Source organism: Carassius carassius, chromosome 18 (genome assembly GCF_963082965.1).
Source record: "Carassius carassius chromosome 18, fCarCar2.1, whole genome shotgun sequence".
Taxonomy (NCBI): Eukaryota; Metazoa; Chordata; class Actinopteri; order Cypriniformes; family Cyprinidae; genus Carassius; species Carassius carassius.
In genome coordinates this window covers 24,214,476-24,237,353 of record NC_081772.1, presented here as the reverse complement: position 1 = coordinate 24,237,353, position 22,878 = coordinate 24,214,476, and the positions used below count along the sequence as shown (strand labels likewise).

At 37.3% G+C, this 22,878-nt stretch overlaps 1 protein-coding gene across 2 annotated transcripts in view; it reads left to right on the top strand.

Moving 5' to 3' along the window:
• LOC132092717 (E3 ubiquitin-protein ligase TRIM9-like) overlaps nucleotides 1-22,878 on the top strand; it is a 38,622-nt gene that overhangs the window by 1,317 nt on the left and 14,427 nt on the right. For both annotated transcript variants that reach the window (XM_059499073.1, XM_059499072.1), the window contains exons 2-3: nucleotides 10,384-10,479; nucleotides 12,451-12,573. In XM_059499073.1, the coding sequence (XP_059355056.1) occupies nucleotides 10,384-10,479; nucleotides 12,451-12,573 (219 nt within the window). The remainder of the gene's footprint in view (nucleotides 1-10,383; nucleotides 10,480-12,450; nucleotides 12,574-22,878) is intronic.

Genomic DNA, 22,878 nt, shown 5'->3' with positions numbered 1-22,878 from the left:
GCCCAAACCTTTATTTTTAATAGTTTAAGTGAAAAGATTGCATATAGAATCTTGTTTGGATTCCAAACATGAGATCATGGATACATTCTTGTTAAAGTTTCATGTATGTGTCAATGAAACATATAGTCCGTTTTACCACTAAAATAAATCGAAATAATTGGAACAGTCATCAACAAATCATTTAATTTTATTTTAAAGAACTCTTTTTGGTCCAAAAACGTTCTTTTGTCATAAATATTTGTTATCATTTTAGTAAAAAAAAACCCAGAACACTATACTTTCCCTAATAAACCCTAAGTTCTTTTCAATACTTTAAGTATTTTAACTTTTTATTTGTATTGTTTTTTCGAATTCTGTTTAAGTTCCACAAAGTTTGACATGATGGTGAGTAAATAATGACAATTTCATTTTTCTCTTGAATTTTCAGTGCGGTGTTATTTGGATTACCTTGCATGCAACATGCAACAAATATATGCATGCAAATGCTCCCCAAGTACTATTGTATTTCCTGATACCATTACTAAACTGCCACAATACTTAGGTTTTGATAAAACACTGATCTCACGTTAAGTGTAATTAAGTATATATAGTATTAAAAGAGCTGTGACATTTGCTGATAAATGCATGTTCTTTTAAAAGTGCTGCACGAGATGGTTCACATTATTGGTTTTGAATTCTTAAGTCAAAAACAGTTTACACTTCAGCTGTTTTAACACACACACACACACACACACACACACACACACACACACTGTCCACTCTCGGGCTCTACTCGTGCTTGTCTCTGCTCTGCTCTCTGTGTGTGCGGTATGTGTGTGAATAGGTCAGTGTAAGTGCCTTATGCTGTACAGTATGTGTATGCGCTGCTGTGTGTATACGCTTCAGTATGTGTATGCGTTGCTGTGCAGTGGCAGGGGGTAGAAGGAAATTGAGGAAAGCTTGTGTGTAGTGGATGGAGAGAGTCACGGTGTGTGTGCGCTGATTTATTGTAGGCAGGGAGGTACTGTGTGAGTGTGTATGAGTCAGTCTAAATTCTACCCTCCCGCTGGGCCTTTTTTCTTCTTCATGCACTTTAATGGATTCAGATGGAGCTGGCAGAACAGATAATTTTACACGTATTGCATGAAGCTGTGAATTAAACTAGAACACACCTTTAGTCTGAATTTAACCTGAATCTTTCTAATCCCATATTTGGGTGCTTTTGGGTTTTTATCATTTAAGTGGTTGAGTGATTGTGGCAGTCTACTAGTCATTTATGAACCGAAAATGGGCTGTGAATTATGATGATGGGACATATATGTTGATTTTAGTGAGTAAAAGATTAGGTTGGAGATTTACTGATGCCTAATGATCCCATCCATTATGATAGTTCAGACATGAGAGATTTAATTTTTATTGCTACATTACACATAATAACCTGCTGTGCTGGGGCATAAAGAGAGGTGTACAGTATCAAGTAAAGATAGAGACTGATAAAATGTTCTCTGTTAAGCCTGAATCAGCCTGACATAATTTTCATATTTTTTATATAAACCTGTTTCGGCCCTTAGATATGAAATATAATCACAGTGTAAGATATATAGTCCCATTGTGATATAAAGTCACAATTATGACAAGTGACAATTACAAGAAACAAAGTCGCACTGTGTAATATAATTCACAATTGCGAGATATAGTCACAATCACAGTACATAAAATAAATTTGCAATTACAAACCATAAAGTCACTACTATAAAAACTATTAAGCCACAAAGTGGCTAAAGGCAAAATTGCGAAATATAAATTTACAATTATCTGAAATAAAGTTGCAATTGAAAAAAAAAAAATCACAATTTGTAGATATAAAATCACAATGTGAAATATAAAGCTACAGTTATGCAAAAGAAAATCGCAATTGTGAAAGATAAAGTGACAATAAAAAGACACATACCTTTAAAGACACAATTATGAGAAATAAAGTCACAATCATGAGATATAAAGATATATAAATGATTAAAGAATAGTCACAAAAATCACTTATGCTAAATTAAGTCACATTTATGAACGATAAAGTGACGTTGTGTGATATAATGTTACGATTGCAAGAAATAAAGTCGGAGATATGAGTCACACTGTAAAATATACAGTAAATATACACAATAATCAAGTGAAATTAACATAAAAATTAAACTGACGGACATAACTAAAACAAAATATAAACAGAATAAAAAAGACTCTAGCATCAATACACTTCTTGTATGAATGGAAAAACAGACAAGACTTCTGTATGTGGAAATGCCAATGGACGTCACTAAAGTGAAATATAAATATGATTCTAGTGCCCAGACACGTAATGCAGGAATGCCGTCTCCTTTTATACATATTCATAAATACAGTGTGTGGGAATAGCTGTGACCTCCTCCTCCACACACACATTCATGACACGCAACGGTGGATTTGCTTCACACACACACACACACACACACACTAGCAGATCGAATGTAGGTTAGATGTTTCAGACTGAAATATACAGTCCCACTCCTCCATATGCCATTACTGAGGAGTGTGAGTGTGTGTGTGTGTGTGTGTGTGTGTGTGTGTGTGTGTGTGTGTGTGTGTGTGTGTGTGTGTAAGGAGTCTTTTAATGGTTTTTCCTGCCGGCAATCTGTGACCAAGAAAACAGCTCAGTAAACTGGCTGCTGACTGAAAAGATCTTAAAACAAACCAGACTTTAAGCAAAGAGTGCTCCACACACCCCTCTACAAACGTGACCCGTCCTGTTCAACGCCCAAGTACAGAATCCTGTAATACAGCAGGTTTCCATGGTTACACATGAATATTACGTCAGTGTTTCATTTCCCCACACAACTGAGAAGTGTCTGTGGTTTCTTCAGACTAATACTGAACAGACAACCTCTCACCTCCCTCTGGAGGCAAAAAATGAAACATGTCCTGGTCAAAATACAAACCATGTCAAATACTGCTTCTAAAAATCGAAATATTAAAATTTTGAAATTATAATTTATATCAAGAATATATGAAGCTTCAGGTGATTTAAACAATGTGACCACCATGGTTTTTTATTTATTATTTATTTATTTATTTCACCCTCATGTCGTTCCAAACCCGTAAGACCTTGGTTTATCTTTGGAACACAGTTTAAGATATTTTAGATTTAGTCCGAGAGCTCTCAGTCCCTCCATTGAAACTGTGTGTACGGTATACTGTCCATGTCCAGAAAGATAAGAAAAACATCTTCAAAGTAGTCCATGTGACATCAGAGGGTCAGTTAGAATTTGTTGAAGCATCAAAAATACATTTTGGTCCAAAAATAGCAAAAACTACGACTTTATTCAGCATTGTCTTCTCTTCCGTGTCTGTTGTGAGAGAGAGTTCAAAACACAACAGTTCAATGATATCCGGTTCGTGAACGAATCACTCGATAGAACCGGATCTTCTTGAACTAGTTCACCAAATCGAACTGAATCGTTTGAAACGGTTCGCGTCTCCTATACGCATTAATCCACAAATGACTTAAGCTGTTAACTTTTTAAATGTGGCTGACACTCCCTCTGAGTTCAAACAAACCAATATCCCAGAGTAATTCATTTACTCAAACAGTACACTGACTGAACTGCTGTGAAGAGAGACCTGAAGATGAACACCGAGCCGAGCCAGATAACGAACAATAGACTGACTCGTTCACGAATCAAGAACTGGTAGCATCGGTTTTCGGATCACCAGTAGTTGTTTCAGACAATTCGATTCAATAAACCGGTTGAAGAAAACGGTTCACCGGTTCTTTTGCGCTCGACGTAATGGCGTCATTTGCGTTGACTGCAAGCCTTCGGTTTACCTGGGCTCATAACATTAGCACAGAATCAATCACCAAAAGAATCAGTTCGGTTCAGACGCTCTGTGTGTCAGTCTGCTTCACGCTGAATCACACATGCGCAGTATCATCAGCTCCTCGGTTCTCGAATCGAACGCGTCTGACAGAAACGGTTCTTGACTCGTGAACGAGTCAGTCTATTGTTCGTTATCTGGCTCGGCTCGGTGTTCATCTTCAGTTCTCTCTTCACAGCAGTTCAGTCAGTGTACTGTTTGAGTGCATGCATTACTCCGGGATATTGGTTTGTTTGAACTCAGAGGGAGTGTCAGCCACATTAAAAAAGTTAACATCTTAAGTCATTTGTGGATTAATGCGTATTGGAGACGCGAACCATTTCAAACGATTCAGTTCGATTTGGTGAACTGTTTCAAGAAGATCCGGTAACATGGAAAGATTCGTTCGCGAACCGGATATGACAAACTGCTTTGTTTTGAACTCTCTCACAACAGACCCGGAAGAGAAGACAATGCTGAATAAAGTCGTAGTTTTTGCTATTTTTGGACCAAAATGATATCACATGGACTACTTTGATGATGTTTTCTTACCTTTCTGGACATGGAGTCATTAATGACATAATTTTCATTTTTGGGTGAACTAACTCTTTAAATATTGGCCTGTTCCTCATAAACTGAAGACTCAGAATAAAGAGCATTACAGGTTTTTTTTATGGATGTTGACAAATGTGGTCACTGTAAGCTATGAAGAAATTCTACAAAAAAAGTATTCTTTTGTTTGGACATGGAACAATGTAAGGATGAGTAAATGCCAGTGTTAATTTAGTGTGTGCAGCTTTGAATATTTTTTTTTTTACTGTGTACTTACAGCATTGCTATAAATATTGCTTTAAATATTTTGGAGTGATGAGTATGAACAAACCTCAGGGCATGTAACACCCAATCTGAAGTTGTCTCACAGCATCACAGAAGGAATACAAACAGCAAAAGTGATGAAATGTGAAATCAAGGGAAACAGCTAAAGAATTGAAATATGTGCATGTAACCTTCATTCCACTCTTTAGGGCAAGATGCACCACTGCAGCGATCTTTTAAATATTCATTTAACAATTAATGATGCCAGTGACTTTCTGCCTTTCCAATGCAAACGTCAGACCACACAGAGATGTATAGATAATGGAGACGAGAGACAGAGAGAGGGCTGTTGTCTTCAGTAGGGAGATTTGTGTGCCCGGGTCAGATGGGTGATTGGTTCTGCTGACCTCCAGATGAACAGCATTAATCACAGAGACAACAGAACCTAATGAGCCGCTTGCACTGCAAAAATCATTTTCTTCATAAGTCATTTTGGAATCTGTGAATTTCTAAATATTTCCCCATGCAGATTTCGCAAAAGGTTCAGTTGGTCATGTGAATTTGGCGCATTACAGAAAGCTGCTTGGGTTCAAAGTCACTGAAAGTGATTTCTGTTCGGGCCAGGCTTTAAACATCACTATGTTATTAACAACAGACAGGTTTCATACATTTTTAAAATTGGTTTCAAAATCATAAGTGCTTGTGCAAATCAAATCATATGACTGTAATGCACGTCCACTGGAGGCAAGTTGAATAAGGACCCATGTGCAGTTTAATAAAATCCAAAAGTTAGCAGAAACACAATGAATAAGACTTGGCTTGGCAAAAACATGAACAAACTCACCAAACAGTGGATTACAACAGTGGGAAACAAAGCTAGACAATGAAACATATATATATATATATATATCACACAAAAAATACAAAACAGAATAATTGCTGTGTTCACAGTCTGTTTTATTATGTCTTTAATTGATTTTTCTGTACATCTCTGAAGTCAGCACTGATAAGTTACTACTAAATCTGTTGTAGAAACAAGGACAAAAAATAAGAATTTTTATCATTTTTATTAAAAGGTCCCCCTCAGCGGGCCCCCAATCAACCCAAACACCACGCCCCTGTCTCTGCTGAAGAGGTACTTACATTTTGGAAGGGAGTCAGAAAAGGCGATAGGTTCAGAGGAGTATGGCAAACCTGACCCACTCTTTAGTGCATATTTCCCAGGGACTCACAATCAAGGTCACTACTACATTAGCACAGATTTGTATCTCTCTCACACACACCTACACATTAAACAAACACACATTCTCATTCTAGCAAACATGCTGATAAGGCAAGTGCCCAATTGTTCTGTTAAAAAAATCAACCAACAACTATTATTGAAATGTCATGCGTGTCTATGTGATGTCCCAAACACACACACACACACACACACACACACACACACACACACGCACGCACACACACACACACACACACACACTGCTCGTCTTCAACTGTCTCTAAATTCAATTCACGTCTCATCAGCTCTTCATCACATTGCCCTGCTGAAGTAGATAATGGGATAATAGTGCTCCGTCTTTAAAGAAGATAGAGAGTCTGAATAAAGAAGCTCCACTTTTCTGTGTGATTTCACATTAGAGCAGCATTTCTTCTTAGCGCTCTCCCCATCATTACAGACAGAGTCAGTGTTTTAGTAAATCAGTAGATCAATGCCAGTAAACCATAATGTTTATTGTCCTGCTTTCAACCTAGGGATTGAAATGATACAGTGAAACCCATTAAAGACGTTGGACACTTACTCCACACTTGAATATAATTATGAATGATATATATGCTATATATACTCTATATATACCTTTTAAAGGTTTGGGCCGGTAAGATTTATTACGTAATGTTGATGAAATGTTCATGTACTGTCTTCCAGATTAAGACAGTAAAAACAGTAATACTGTATAACATTATTACAATTTAAAATGACCGTTTTCTATTTTAATATACTTTCAAATGTAATTTATTCCTGTGATGTTTAGCTGAATTTTCAGCATCATTCCTCCAGTCTTTAGTGTCACATGATCTTCAGAAATCCTTCTAATATACTGATTTACTGCTCAAAAAACATTTATCAATGTTGAAAACAGCTGCTTAATATTTTAGTTGAAACAGTGTTTTTTTTTCTCTCCAGGTTTCATTGACGAATAGAAAGTTCAAAAGAAGGGCATTTATGATTTGTAACATCATACATATATTTACTTTAACCTTTTACTTTAAATGACCCCAACATGTTTTGCATATATAGTATTATTTTATCCAGTACACAGACTTGACTGTAGTTGTCATCTCTTATGAAAATGTAAAAACATATTCGTCAAAAGTACTATTACGTTCTTCATCAGTAATCGGTTGTGTAAGTGACTCTGACCTTTGCGCTGACTGACTGACATTTTCGACTTTAAAATCAGTGAACTATTTCTTTGTTTGATTCTTTGGTTGAAATCAGCCTGAGTAGTGTGAAGGAGGGCCAGATTGTACAGGGTCTATGGACACAAAAGAGGGGCGGGACGGTGACCCCGATGCATCATTGACCCCAGCAGTGTCCTGGTGTCTTCTACTCGATCACACAGGCACACATACTAAGAGAAGTGGGCCATATCTGTCAGGGTCTTGTTAGCAGGCTGGACAGCTTGCTCGGGCAGATGGCATGTTAATAGAGCGAGGAGATATGACTGTGTGTGTGCTTGTGTTTGTTTATGTGTGTGTGTGTTTCTTTCGTTGATTTAAGATCCCGCTGATCGAAGAAGGCCAGGGAAGGCCCAGAGCAAGAGGAGCAGGTGGGAAGGAAATGTGTGTGTCTGTGTCTGTGGACTCATGCCAGGGTGTTTTCCACAGACTTGAGTGATCATTAGTCAAGCCAGAGACCTGCAGAAGATGTTAACACTATATTGTGTTTAAAAATAAACATAATACACAAGAAAATCTAAGAAATAATCATAAGGAATTTGACAGGTTTGGACAATTCCTTAACAGTTCCATTAACAGTTCTTTTAGTACTTTTGACTAAGAAATATTTAGGAAAAAATGGATTTTATTTATAGGTAGCATTAATACTATCTAATAACTAGCCTTGGTATTATATTAACATTACAAAACAAATCAAAACGTGGTGACATTTTTGATTCATTCATTCATTTTTATAAAATACTAGGCAAGGCAAGTTTATTTATAGAGCACATTTCGTACACAATGGTAATTCAAAGTGCTTTACATAAAAGGAAGTAAAATAATAATGAAGAAAAATAATAACAAGAATAAAACAAGCAATTTGAAAACTTTTAAAATTATTAAAAATGTACTTATTTAAAATGAATTTAAAACAGTTAGAAACTACTCACAAACATGGATTTTTTTATGACACATTGTCCTGTTAATAAGCTTAACGTCATTATTGTGATTTTCAATGTTCAGCCAGCTTTGTATTGTAGTATATGTGAATGATGTGTAACTTTCTACAGTATGTTGCCTGCACCCATATATCCCTTTGCTATACTTTGCATGAATAACCACATTTATAAAACTTGTTCAACAGAACATATTATGTATTGATCTTCTCCTTTCACTCAGAGAACTGCTGGTGAGTCCTTTTTCAGTGTTCCCGCTAAATCTGCATTAATGAGTCGTAGATCTTGGTTTCGGTTCTCAAATCAAGTCAAGTCACCTTTATTTATATAGCGCTTTAAACAAAAAAGTTTGCGTCAAAGCAACTGAACAACATTCATTAGGAAAACAGTGTGTCAATAATGCAAAATGTCATCTCTGTTCAGTTAAATAGTGTCTGTGCATTTATTTGCAATCAAGTCAACGATATCGCTGTAGATGAAGTGACCCCAACTAAGCAAGCCAGAGGCGACCGCGGCAGGGAACCGAAACTCCATCGGTGACAGAATGGAGAAAAAAACCTTGGGAGAAACCAGGCTCAGTCAGGGTTCTCACTTCAGCTGTTGTGTAATGTCTGGCTCAAACTGAGCGTTTCATTATATATCATATTAGAAGTAAATAGTTGGCACACACAGTACAGTAGGCTAAAGTTTCAGCTATAAAGATACTATAATGCAAAGCTGTTGTTTGCTTTGAGAAGATCATATTTAGCTGATCTTATGTCTTCTGCCTATGGAGGTCTGGTAAACCGGTGACAGTGACAGTGTTTCAATAATGTAAAGCTGATTCTGCACAGACCAGCCCATCAAAATCATATGAATCCTGACAGCTGAGTTATGTTTGGAGAAATATTGATGAGACATACAGTATGAGAAAGAGAGCTCAACGTGCTGCAACTGTAGAAAACATGCAAATAGAAAGAGTACCAGCAAATTGAGAAAACATCTTCATCAGTTTCACAACACGCTCTGCAAATACTTATAACACAACCAAATACAGAAACGCATTGCAAGTAGCACAGAGCACAACGGAAATGTTCCAAGGGGACCCCAGCAACCCTTATGAAAATGAACCATGGTTTTGTGTAGTAACCATGTTTTTTTGCCGTTTTTTCTAGCTCCTCACTGGAGAGCTGCTTTGAAACAGAAAATCAAGTAAAAGTGACACCGCCACTGATTTTTAATGTAACATACTATAAAGCTGCTTGATTTCAATAAATCTACTTATAAAGTATATTGTATTCTATCTGTTTTCTTTTCATTTATTATACAATCAACAAAAGCAAAAAAAAAAAAAAAAGATCTCTAACACTAGCTTGCTCTATTCTTGTTCTTTTCTTTTTATTTATTACATTATTTAAAAGCCCTTGCCCTAAGCCCTTCTTAGCCTTAAGCTAACTGAGACCTGTTATAGCACTTTTGTTGATTTTGATTGCTTCCATTGTCCTCATTTGTAAGTCGCATTGGATAAAAGCGTCTGCTAGATGACTAAATGTAAATGTAGCTGTATATATGGAAACGTTGGTTGGTGATTGTTGGGAAATGTTGGATTGGCAGGACTGGTCGTGGTCCGATGAGGCGGTGGCCTTTATTTTGTTGTTATTCCGTCAAGTCAGTATTTGTATAGTGCTTTATACAACACTGATTGTGTCAAAGCAGCTTTAATGTGTTAAACAGGAAAATAGTTGGTCATTTATTCGAATAAATTGGTGAGTGTTGAAGGCTCTCAAGGGAGAAATGCACTTTTAGCCTACATTATGTTTTATTTAGGGGATGTACCAACAGGGATGACTGCTCATGCTTAGCCAGCCAAACCTTGAACCCCTGAGGTTGAATATGTTGGGAATCTGGGCTATGTTTAAGAACGGTGGGAATGTTGGGTGGTATTTGAGGATGCCAGCTAGTTCTGCGCTGATCAGGACTCTAGATAATGGTAGGTGGTGTTATTTTAGGAAGCACGGAATGTTGGGTAGAGAATCCTGGGAATGTTCAGTGGGATGTGCTGCAAGAATTCATGCAGGTTTAAGACATTTTTTAAGCGTGTGAAGATAAATTATAAATAATTAAAATGCGTGATGTGAGTGTGCTTACTAGTTCTACAGTGGACTGCAATATTTCATCTGTTTAATGCAACATTAATAGATAAATGTTTTAGTTGAATTGAAGTTACATATCATATTCACTCACAGCTCTATCAACAAATCATTTTGGAGGAAAAGAATTGTAAGCGTGATAAGCAGATTTCATTGAGCCTCGTTTATGTGTGCAGTGTCAGCTGTCCCAGGCGTTGAATGGAGTGTCTGACAAAGCCAAGGAGGCCAAGGAGTTCCTGGTGCAGCTGAAGAACCTGCTTCAGCAGATACAGGTATGCAACTCAACAAAGCCATCTGACGAACAGTTGTGTATTAGAAATGTGAAAATGATGTAAACTCATTAAATATCAAATGTTTAAATAGGTTGCCAGTTTTGAATGTGTTGTGCTGAAGTGTGCTGAACACTTGTGAATAGAAAATGGCCTTCACATCAGAGCAAAAATAAAAACATAATCAAAACAACCAAGCTAGCAGCACTCAATATTAGCATCTATTCTTTGATTTATGAGAGTCTCATTAAATATGCAAATGAATATCTAGTTAAAAATGAAGTGGGGTAATTATAATATTCAGCATGCATCCAGCAAACGTGCCATATGTCAGATGTTAACATGAATTTTGTTAGCATGTTTATGCATTGCATATTAAAGGCTTTGATAATCTAAGGCCGGGGTTTTCAGCTAGCGTTCAATCGACCCCCGGGGGCCGGAAGCAGATATATAAAAACATATTGGAAGTATAAAAATATTGAATAAATGTAAAGTTTGAAGCATTAATTATCTCTTTACCCTGTCCAAGTCTACAGAAATAAAACCGATGCAGCTTAACATTCATTTGTATTGAATGTTGATCAATGTAATTTTCTGCATACAATTCATACATGCACAGGATTGTCATGAGATTTGAATTGTATTCTGCCTGGAGACCACTGGATTATGAGCTCTGAGCTATTTTTACTCAAGTGAAGAGTTTAATGCGCTTTCATACTGCCCAGCAGAGGAGAGAGAAAGAGAATGTCTATGAAAGCCTCTGTAAGCAGACTTTGTGCTGAAGTGATTTTCAGTGCAATGTGACATACATTATAAAAGGTACAAGTCACATGTGAAACGTCTTCTCTTCATCATCGTTGTGTAGTAGATGAAATGACTCAGTCCCATCAGTGTCAGTGTGCGGGTGTAGGTCTCACATCTGAGTCACAACCGTACTCAAAGTGAATGAACGATTAGTTCCATTCTAAACTCCTACACCACAGACAACTGATCTTTGCCAGCTTTACAAAATGTGTTTTAAGTGTTTCATTTCTGTGCCACTACGGGCTCTAAAGAGAATAGCAAAAAAATGTCTTTGAAATACCCCCATTCCCCGTCTTGCACAAACAGAGAGTCCAGCACCAAGCTTCACTGGTTGAGCCTAAGACTGGTTTGCATTGTCCAGTTTGTCTGATGCTTATGAAAGCATCAACACCTTTGATGGACATTTGTGAAGTAGCTGTGTATTCTTAAAAAATAATAATAGTAATGAATAGAATTACAAAATATAAACTGGCCATACTTCATGGAACTTAATTTATTTTATTTTATTTTATTTTTTATATTTTATTTTATTTTATTTTATTTGTTTTACTATTTTATTTTATTTTATTTTACTATTTTATTTTATTTTATTTTTTTATCTCCGCTCTATTTCTTTAAGCATCATGGCCAGTTTGAAAGGAAGAAAAAAATATATATTTAAAACCCTCAGTTATGTGGATTTGGGGCCAAATGATCTGTTTCATCAACCAGTGGCAGATGGGGGTGTATTTGGGAAATGTTATTTGTTTAAAACCATCAGCTTCCTGAGTCCACCCAGACCATATATTAAAACTAATATCATATTGTAACTATATTCCCACATTTTTAAATTACGGCTTCCCACATTTGCATATAAACACCATTATTTAGTATTCAGCAGTTTAAAAGATAGAAGTTTACAAATGTGAAGGGTTAGCCAATCATAAAAGATGACATTTTAATATATAAGTCAGAAAGGTGCAATAGCATTTTTAATGTTTAGGCGAAAAATTATAATGACCAACTTTAGCAGACTTCTTCTGGAGGGAGGTTAAAATGGTACAAAAGTTCCATATTCAGGACATCAAAAACAAAATCATGGAGACATATTGCATTGTTGTTTTGTGGTGCAAATTCTTGAGGCTCACTCTCATTATGTGTAAACTGTGTGTGTGTGTGTGTGTGTAACAGGAAAATGGGGTTGAATTTGAGGCATGTCTGGTCGCTCAGTGTGACTCTCTGATTGAAGCGCTCACTCGGCAGAAGGCCAAACTGCTCACCAAGGTCACAAAGGAGAAAGAGATTAAGCTAAAGGTACGTCAACACACACACACACACACACACACACACACACACACACACACACACACACAACATGCACATCTCTTGTCAAAGTCAAAGTCACCTTTATTTATATAGCGCTTTAAACAAAATACATTGCGTCAAAGCAACTGAACAACATTCATTAGGAAAACAGTGTCAATAATGCAAAAATGATAGTTAAAGGCAGTTCATCATTGGATACAGTTATGTCATCTCTGTTCAGTTAAATAGTGTCTGTGCATTTATTTGCAATCAAGTCAACGATATCGCTGTAGATGAAGTGTCCCCAACTAAGCAAGCCAGAGGCGACAGCGGCAAGGAACCGAAACTCCATCGGTGACAGAATGGAGAAAAAAAACCTTGGGAGAAACCAGGCTCAGTTGGGGGGCCAGTTCTCCTCTGACCAGACGAAACCAGTAGTTCAATTCCAGGCTGCAGCAAAGTAAGATTGTGCAGAAGAATCATCTGTTTCCTGTGGTCTTGTCCTGGTGCTCCTCTGAGACAAGGTCTTTACAGGGGATCTGTATCTGGGGCTCTAGTTGTCCTGGTCTCCACTGTCTTTCAGGGATGTAGAGGTCCTTTCTAGGTGCTGATTCACCATCTGGTCTGGATACGTACTGGATCCGGGTGACTGCAGTGACCCTATGATCTGGACACAGACTGGATCTGGTGGCTACGGTGACCTCGAAACAAGAGAGAAACAGACAAATATTAGCGTAGATGCCATTCTTCTAATGATGTAGCAAGTACATAGGTTGTTATGGGAAGTGTTTCCGGTTCCGGTTTACCTAATTAATGCAGCCTAAAAATCCTTTAACGGATTTGGATAATAAAAGCATATTAGTATGTTATGTGTATGCCAGGTTAAAGAGATGGGTCTTTAATCTAGATTTAAACTGCAAGAGTGTGTCTGCCTCCCGAACAATGTTAGGTAGGTTATTCCAGAGTTATAGAATAGGAAAAGGATCTGCCGCCTGCAGTTGATTTTGATATTCTAGGTATTATCAAATTGCCTGAGTTTTGAGAACGTAGCGGACGTAGAGGATTATAATGTAAAAGGAGCTCATTCAAATACTGAGGTGCTAAACCATTCAGGGCTTTATAAGTAATAAGCAATATTTTTAAATCTATGCGATGCTTGATAGGGAGCCAGTGCAGTGTTGACAGGACCGGGCTAATATGGTCATACTTCCTGGTTCTAGTAAGAACTCTTGCTGCTGCATTTTGGACTAGCTGTAGTTTGTTTACTAAGCGTGCAGAACAACCACCCAATAAAATACTACAATAATCTAACCTTGAGGTCATAAATGCATGGATTAACATTTCTGCATTTGACATTGAGAGCATAGGCCGTAATTTAGATATATTTTTGAGATGGAAAAATGCAGTTTTACAAATGCTAGAAACGTGGCTTTCTAAGGAAAGATTGCGATCAAATAGCACACCTAGGTTCCTAACTGATGACGAAGAATTGACAGAGCAACCATCAAGTCTTAGACAGTGTTCTAGGTTATTACAAGCAGAGTATTTAGGTCCTATAATTAACACCTCTGTTTTTTCAGAATTTAGCAGTAAGAAATTACTCGTCATCCAGTTTTTTATATCGACTATGGAATCCATTAGTTTTTCAAATTGGTGTGTTTCACCGGGCTGCGACGAAAAATTTAGCTGAGTATTATCAGCATAACAGTGAAAGCTAACACCATGTTTCCTGATGATATCTCCCAAGGATAACATATAAAGCGTGAAGAGTAGCGGCCCTAGTACTGAGCCTTGAGGTACTCCATACTGCACTTGTGATCGATAGGATACATCTTCATTCACTGCTACGAACTGATGGCGGTCATATAGGTACGATTTAAACCATGCTAATGCACTTCCACTGATGCCAACAAAGTGTTCAAGTCTATGCAAAAGAATGTTGTGGTCAATTGTGTCAAACGCAGCACTAAGATCCAATAAAACTAATAGAGAGATACACCCACGATCAGATGATAAGAGCAGATCATTTGTAACTCTAAGAAGAGCAGTCTCAGTACTATGATACGGTCTAAATCCTGACTGGAAATCCTCACATATACCATTTTTCTCTCTTGTCACTCATTCCTATTCTAAACACCTTTTGACAGGGGTCCACACATCTAAAATGAAGAGTAGTAAATTATATTTGCTAGATGTTGTAGCATCAGCCTTTAAGGGTAGACTGGGAAAGCATACATATATTCTATATTCTATATACATAAATACATATATATATATATATATATATATTCAAGAATAGTTCAACTATAACTATACATTTTGCAGCAGTGAGATTATTTCCTAATTCAGTCACATGACATCATTCCTGGCTTCACCACACAGATGGGACAGAGTTCCTGTAATATACAGCACTGTTAGTGTTGCCTCCTCTGACTTTATGGAAAGCAGATTGAGTTTTTGTGTTATTTGTGCAACTCCATATGGTCAAAATACAGTGAGATCAGTGCGTTTCTTTAATCTGGCTGTATGTAAGAAAAAAAATCTTTACTTACTTTAATAGTACTAATAGTAGAAAATATTTATTTATTTATAAACATTTTTTTGTTAATTTAATTCACAAATGTAAGTAAATTAATTGTAATTATTATTTTTTGTTTAATTTTTTTTTCCCCCCACATTTATTATTATTATTATTATTATTATTATTTCAATGTATTATTACTTCTTTTTTGAAGATAAAATCACTTTTTAAAATTAGCATGATGCTTCTAATGTCATTTTCTTCAACTCTGGTTGTATTGAGGACCTCATGATATAAAAAGCCAGTTTTTCTGTTCTCTAAGATAATTTGTGGCTAATAGTGTAAGTTCCTCCATCTTCCGGGTCTGTGTGCTCTGCTCAGATAATCAAATTAAGTGTTTTTGTTTGCAGTGACAGTAGACGTCATTTTCTACTCTAATTCGTTTCTTCCACGCCAGTAGTCTGACAGCAGAGCTTTACACATGCCCTCTTTCACCACACTGAACACAGGATGAAGGGGGTTGGGGTGTGAAAGTAAACCCGCTCAGTTCTAAGCGGTTATTACAGTGTGTCGTGGAATTAATCCATAGGTTGTTCTATAGACTACAGTGATGCAAGTTGATATTACTAAACGGACTACTGATATTGTTGATATTCATCTCACACTATGAATGTCTTTAAGCATTATTATTATTATTTTTATGGTACATTAAATGCATTGAACAGTGTGCTAATCTTCCTTCTTTTTGTTTTGTTTAAATATTCATTCATTTTTCTAACGTAAAGGGTTAATGTTGGTTCTGTCAGTTATAATTATACAGTCATTCATCTCATTCCACAGAGCGCTTGACAAGTGCAAGAATAATTCAAGAGTGACTGATTTGATCAGCTTGTCTTCACAATTAGACACGGATAGCAAAAAACCATGAGTGAATGTTTGATAAATTAAATCAGCTCATTAGCGTATTATTTAATTAATCAGCTTATTATTTCTTAGTATTTCAGGAAAGAACATTCAATACTCTACTTAAAGGGATAGTTCACACCCTCATGTAATTTCAAATCCATAAGACTGGAATGAAGATACTTTTTATGACTGAAAGTCCATTCATTCCACCAAAACTTTGACGCTTCAAAAAGTTCAGAAAGATATTGTTAAATAATTCCATATTCAATATTCCATCAAGCTGTAAATTCCAAGTTTTCAAAAGAGACACAATCACCTTGTAGAGCACTTTATGTCTAAAGTTAGCCATAACGTGATAGTACAGCCTGTGTTTTTTTTTTTTATATTCTTATTAAGTCATTTGCTCATCACTTATCTTTCCATTGGAGTACAGTATATAGTCTCTGATGTTATTATGCAACAAAATCAGTTGAGGTGAACAGTGATATGGTGAACACGAACACAGGATCATGGCTGGAACATTGTACAGATTAATCCAGGATTGAAACATTTGCTAATTGTGGGGACGATGTTAGTCTTTTACTTAGTGGGGTTTGCGTAGTTTGCAGTATTTTGTGGATAGTTATGTCACACCCTTTCAAGTAACCTTGCATGTAACATGATAGTAACCATGTTTCCCATATTCTATATTTATGACAGGATATCAGTGTTGGGAAGGTTACTTTGGAAATGTAATAGGTTACAGATTACAAGTTACCCTGTTTAAAATGTAATAGTAGTGTAACTTTTTCAATTACTAAAGTAATGTAATTTATTATTTATTATTAAAGTAATGTAACTAATTACTTTTGAGTACTTTTTGATTACTTTTCTAAATTTGTGAAAATTAAAGAATTATAAATAAAAGCATATACATCAACTTAAATACAGTTATCTAATAAGCATGACATATTCTGTGTAATAAACTCCTGAAACATTGGTGTTTTTTGAAACTGCTGTCTCTGTATATGATGATAGTTTTCTCAAAATAAGTAAAATGCACATGAAGTGACACAGAGCAGTTCTAGAAATTATGTTTATGTGCTCGTGTACTCCTATACTGAGGCGGCAGAGGTTGAAAACACTGCGAGCTTCAGTAGGCCTATGTGTAGTAAATGAAACCATGTCTTTGCCATTAATTTACAGGAGGGGCGGACTGGGAAAAAAATTCAGACTAGAAAATTCAAACTCATACAAACAAATTCATGGACAAAACTATTTTTTGTATGGACCTGACATAAAAAAAGGTTTCAATCTTTAATTTGGGGACATGCAAAATAATGAAAAGTTCTCTCCTGAACTGCACCTTCACTTCCATTTTTCTCTTCAGTCTCTTTATTTTGTCCTGTTATCCATCTCTCTCATGACTTTAATACTCAAGATTGAACAAAACTATACTTTACAATACAATACTCTACAATACTACAATATCTTTATAGAAAAATCCTAATACTGTACACGAGTCATGTTTTTCCCTTACAAATAATTACCATGCTTTTATTAGCCTATATAAAAGTAAAATAACCTTGTTTTTTGTTTTTTTTTTGCAAATGGATTTGTATTTATTTTTAAATAAATACATTTGTAAAATAATTTTACATTTTTGGTTATCACAGTTAAACAATAGTAACCACTTTCTCTGGATTTATAGTTAAATATTAAAAGGTTAATTTTCGTAAGGGTTGTGTTGTTGTCTGTCGTATCTCCCCCTAAACCTATAAAAAAAAAAATCGAAATTTTTTCCAGCTAAATTACTACTGTAACATTACAACAGATAATAATGATGTCCTTTATATAGTATTTTGAGTGATGACTGATGAGTAACGTGCTGCTGCTTGATTAAATAAATAAAAAAAACAAAGACAAAAAAGCATCTTTACAGATGAAACTGACCTGAAACCCTGAGCTTCTGCTTCTCTGCTCCAGCTGTCCACTCTATTCTCTCTCTCTCTCTGATTTAATTATCAAATGGCAGATTCGCAAATGATCGCTTTAGTACATTCGGCAGGCAATTATACAATAATGATATTAAATAGTGGGGCAAAATCGGCTGCCAGGCCACCGGGAATTGTCCCGGTTCTCCCGGTGTCCAGTCCGCGCCTGATTTCCACAGACACGCAGAATGTGCAAGTCATATATTGCATTTTTGGGGCTTTATATTCACAGACACTAGTCCATGTCATGTTTTGATTCAAGTGTACTGACCTACTGTTGATTTAGTCATCCAAAATGTGGCATATTCCGTCCGCGTTAGGCAATTCGTTTTTATGACTGGATTCTACGAACCAGACTGTATTTCCGCATCCCGGAAATTATTAGGGCGGTATGTCTCAGAATAGTCAGTGCAATTTGGGAAAGAAATCAGTTAAATCTGTATGTGGATGTGTGTAAATATTCAAATGTAATCCCCTTTGTAATCGTAAAAAAATTCATAAGTAACTGTAATTTAATTACTCATTTTTTCTTAGTAACTGTAACTAATTACAGTTACAATAATTTTGTAATTACATTACGTAATGCCGTTACATGTAACTAGTTACTCCCCAACACTGCAGGATATGAAAGATTTATTTTATTACACTGATCTCATATTAACATGTATAACATAGTCTTGTGCCTTTATTAACATATAGGGGAGAACAGGTTGAGTTGAGTACATTTTTACTTAAGGTGTGTATATAGTGATGGATCCAACTTAAATATGTACAGAAATGTCAGGATGTGGTGCATCCTTGGGAATAATCACTTAGAATCTAAAATGAACTGCCTTTAAAATATGGCTTTTAAAAGAAAAAAAGAAAAAAAATTCTCTTGGCTCAACTTGTCCCCAGTGTGGGGTAAATTGAAACAAGGGAGAGGGCAAGATGAGACACATGGAGTTAAACTATGCCATTGATAACATGAACATTTTCCACAGAAATTCAATAAAAATGGCTTCTTAAAATCTATGTGTGAGCCTTGATGATGGGCTGGCCGTTCATCCAGGGACTTTCCCCACCTGTTGTGGGAAGTCGTGGCCTAATGGTTAGAGAGTCAGACTCCCAATCGAAAGGTTGTGAGTTCGAGTCCCGGGCCGGCAGGAATTGTGGGTGGGGGGAGTGCATGTACAGTTCTCTCTCCACCTTCAATACCATGACTTAGGTGCCCTTGAGCAAGGCATTGAACCCCCAACTGCTCCCCGGGCGCCGCAGCATAAAAATAAAAAATGGCTGCCCACTGCTCCGGGTGTGTGCTCACAGTGTGTGTGTGTGTTCACTGCTCTGTGTGTGTGCACTTCGGATGGGTTAAATGCAGAGCACAAATTCTGAGTATGGGTCACCATACTTGGCTGAATGTCACTTCACTTTCACTTTTGCTCAAGAAGCTAGGTTCAAAAGTTGGGTAAAGTTCAAACTGAAAAAAAAAGCTAAAGAAAAAGAAACAAACAAACAAAGAAAAAAAAAACCCCGGTGGGAAAAAAAACAGACTGCAATTGACCTTACAGAATTAGGCTAATAATACTCAATACCCAACTTAATAAATAATAAATGTTGCAAGGAAAAACCATTTCATAAAAACTTCAATGGCCAGTTTTCATAAACAGTGCCTATTAAAAAATTTCAGAACAAAATCAAGTTAAAAACAAAGAATAAAATTAAAAATGTTTGGTCTAAACTTAATGGAATATCATGTAACTTTACAGTAAAATTATAATTTATAATCATAAGAAGGGGTGAGTCCAGGGGCACGGGAAGATGTTTTAGGTTGGGTGTGCTGGGGGGCGGGGGTGGTGGTTGGCTTAGCAGTTTTTTTAGTGATATGCTATTTACACTTGTCGCTGATGACCATTGTGGTTGGGGATAAAAAGGTGTCCAGAACAAGCAGAAATCAGTTTAAGTCGGTTTTATTAGGCAGAAAGTGACAAAAGTTCCACAGTGCAGGGAAGAATAGTGCTATGAACCAAAAAAAAAGGAAGTAAATAAAACTATGCAATATTCACAGCAAACATGTTCAAGCCAGCAGTCTATTGCTGCACTAAACGGACTACTGTAGCGCACAAACTGTCTCTGGCTTCGACCACGCTCATGCTTCTTTCTCTAGACCTTCACCTGTCTACTAATTGCTACGATCTTCATCTTAATGTCTTGACCCCGCCTACAGAACATACCATACCATTGGTAAGTCCAACATTACATTTCACATACATCTAGTCAAACATTTCTACACAGGACATAACCTGAATATAAACACAGTTTTTCTATAAGCAAAACAATAACACAAGAAACAATCAGATATACATTTGTTCACAGATGTAACATGGATTCGCCCAATGACGTCCACAGAAACCATGGATGATATGCATAAATAAACCAAGGTTTGAACAGCAGCGGTTTGAACAAATTATGCTTCCAACTAATAAGAATATCCATTGTACTTGCATCAATAAATGACTTAAACTGTATTACTGTGTCCTGTAGTAATTTGTAAACTCAAATGCCAAATTAGTAAAATGTTAATAGTTAGAATATAAAACAAAACATGTACAGACTTTTACACTAGACATACTACACATGATACCCAAACACATATTATACAGACAACCCTTTTATGCCTCCCCAGCATCATAAAAGTCCACATAGGGAATGTGCCCCATAGTCTGTGCATGGTAACGGAGTAGCTCCGTGACAACACTGCAAATAAATAGCTCAATTCTATTTATACACATAGGCGTAGCTTGACGTTTGAGCTTGGGAGGGCCAAACCAAGCCAGTCGATTTGGTTAGTCAAACTTTTAAATACATTTTATCATTTCTGTAAACATACGAAGTCCCAATCCATGTACCATTAAAAGCGGGTTTTCTATGATTAAAACAGCAGCAGCAAGCGCGTAAGGTTGCCATTTAGTAACGTTAAATCTTGCTGAAAATGGCAGATTAGGCAATTTATATTCTGAAACATATTTCTATGCTGTGTTCTGTGTGCATTAAATTACATTTGGATCTAAATGGTCCTTTTCCTGACATAAATGTATAACACTGAGCTGCTAAGGGAGCGTCAATGGATCACCTTTATGACGCTGTCGGGGTATGGAGTCAGGCATCTAGCTTAATCTGTATTTATTTTGGTTAGGTTCAGATTCCTCTGCAGTTGTTGTATGTTGTAAAAAAATTTAAAAAAAAAACACTAAAAATCCATTAATGTCTTGCAACAGCATGCAACAGGCAAGCATAGACTATTATCCGCCAAAATGCAGATTCGTCACCCGCCAACTTCTTACTCAAACAAGATTGGGAAAGCCTATTAGTAAGTCTGATTTTATCTATTATTTACTTACAATAAATAACAATATAATATATTGAAATAACTACATTATATGCATATTTACTTTTGAGTTGAACGCATTATTAACAAATATTTAGTAAACTCTTTCAATCGTAAGGGGGGTAACAATTGAAAATAGTAGGATATTTTGCCAATTACTTATTGCAAATAGTTGCAATTATATTCACCTCAGCATTGAAATAAGTTATAAACCAGTATGAGTTGAGTGTAAATTGAGTGTACATTTGTAACGATGGAACACAGGAAGCGAGAGATCCAATAGTAGTGTTTTAATGGGTAATCCAAAAATCATAATCCAAAAACAGGCAAGAGGTCATAACACAAAATCAGTCCGGAAACAAAAAAAAAAGAAACTAGAAACTAGGAAACACAAGGGAAAGCGAGAAACCGGGTGACGGAAAACAAGGACTTCATGAAAACAGAATGAGACAGACTGGTATGTATGAACAGGATAACGAAGAAAGTGGAGGCAGCTGAGTGCAATTAATAGGTGTGCAATTAACTGTGATGAAGGGACAAGGCTTTGTGGGAAATGTAGTGCCTGCAGTGGGGTGCCTATGGGGAAGTGAGACCACTAGTGGACACCCAGGGAAACACAGACCAGACACCGTGACATTACCCCCCCTCTAAGGAGCAGCTACCAGATGCTCACCTGAACACAAGAAAGAACCAAGGAACACAGAGACCAGGAGGGAGGTGGACTGGTGGAGGATAAGGGGGAGGGATGGAGGGCCAGGTCCATAGCAAGAAACAGAGACAGGAAGTGAAAAAACAAAACAACAACCACAAGGAGACCAGGAGGGAGGTGCACCGGCGGAGGACCAGGGGGAGGGATAGAGGGCCAGGTCCATAGAGGGAAACAGACAGGTAGCAACAACAACAACAATGAGTCCAGGATGAAACATAAAGTTCAGGGGCCCAGGGCAGAGCCGCTAGGGCAGGAATCCAGGGTGGATCAGATGGAAACTGGAGCCCACCATGGTCGAGCAGACGAGACAGAAGCCCACCAGGGAGGCGCAGAAGACCACCACAGCTCTGCGGTCAAGACAGGTGCCCCCCAGGGCGGCACAGAGGACCACTACAGCTGAGCAGACGAGACAGAAGCCCACCAGGGAGGCGCAGAAGACCACCACAGCTGTGCGGTCGAGACAGGTGCCCACCAGGGTGGCGCAGAGGACCACCACAGCCGAGCAGACAAGACAGAATCCCACCAGGGAGGCGCAGAAGACCACCACAGCCGTGTGGTCGGGACCGAAGCCCACCAGGGCGGCGCAGAAGACCACCACAGTGGGATCGATGGCACAGGAGAGCAAGTCTGGTTAGGCAAACCTGAAATAGAGAACATGAACAGGTTAAGGGTGGCCTCGGTGGCCCTGATGAGATGGTAGATGTTCTCCATGGCCATGACAGGGCAGGCGGTGAGTTCCTGGATGGCCTCCATGGCCATGACAGGATAGGACGAGTGTTCAGGAAGTTCGACTGAGACGTGACGAGGCTCTGGAAGTTCTGCAGAGACCTGAAGAGGC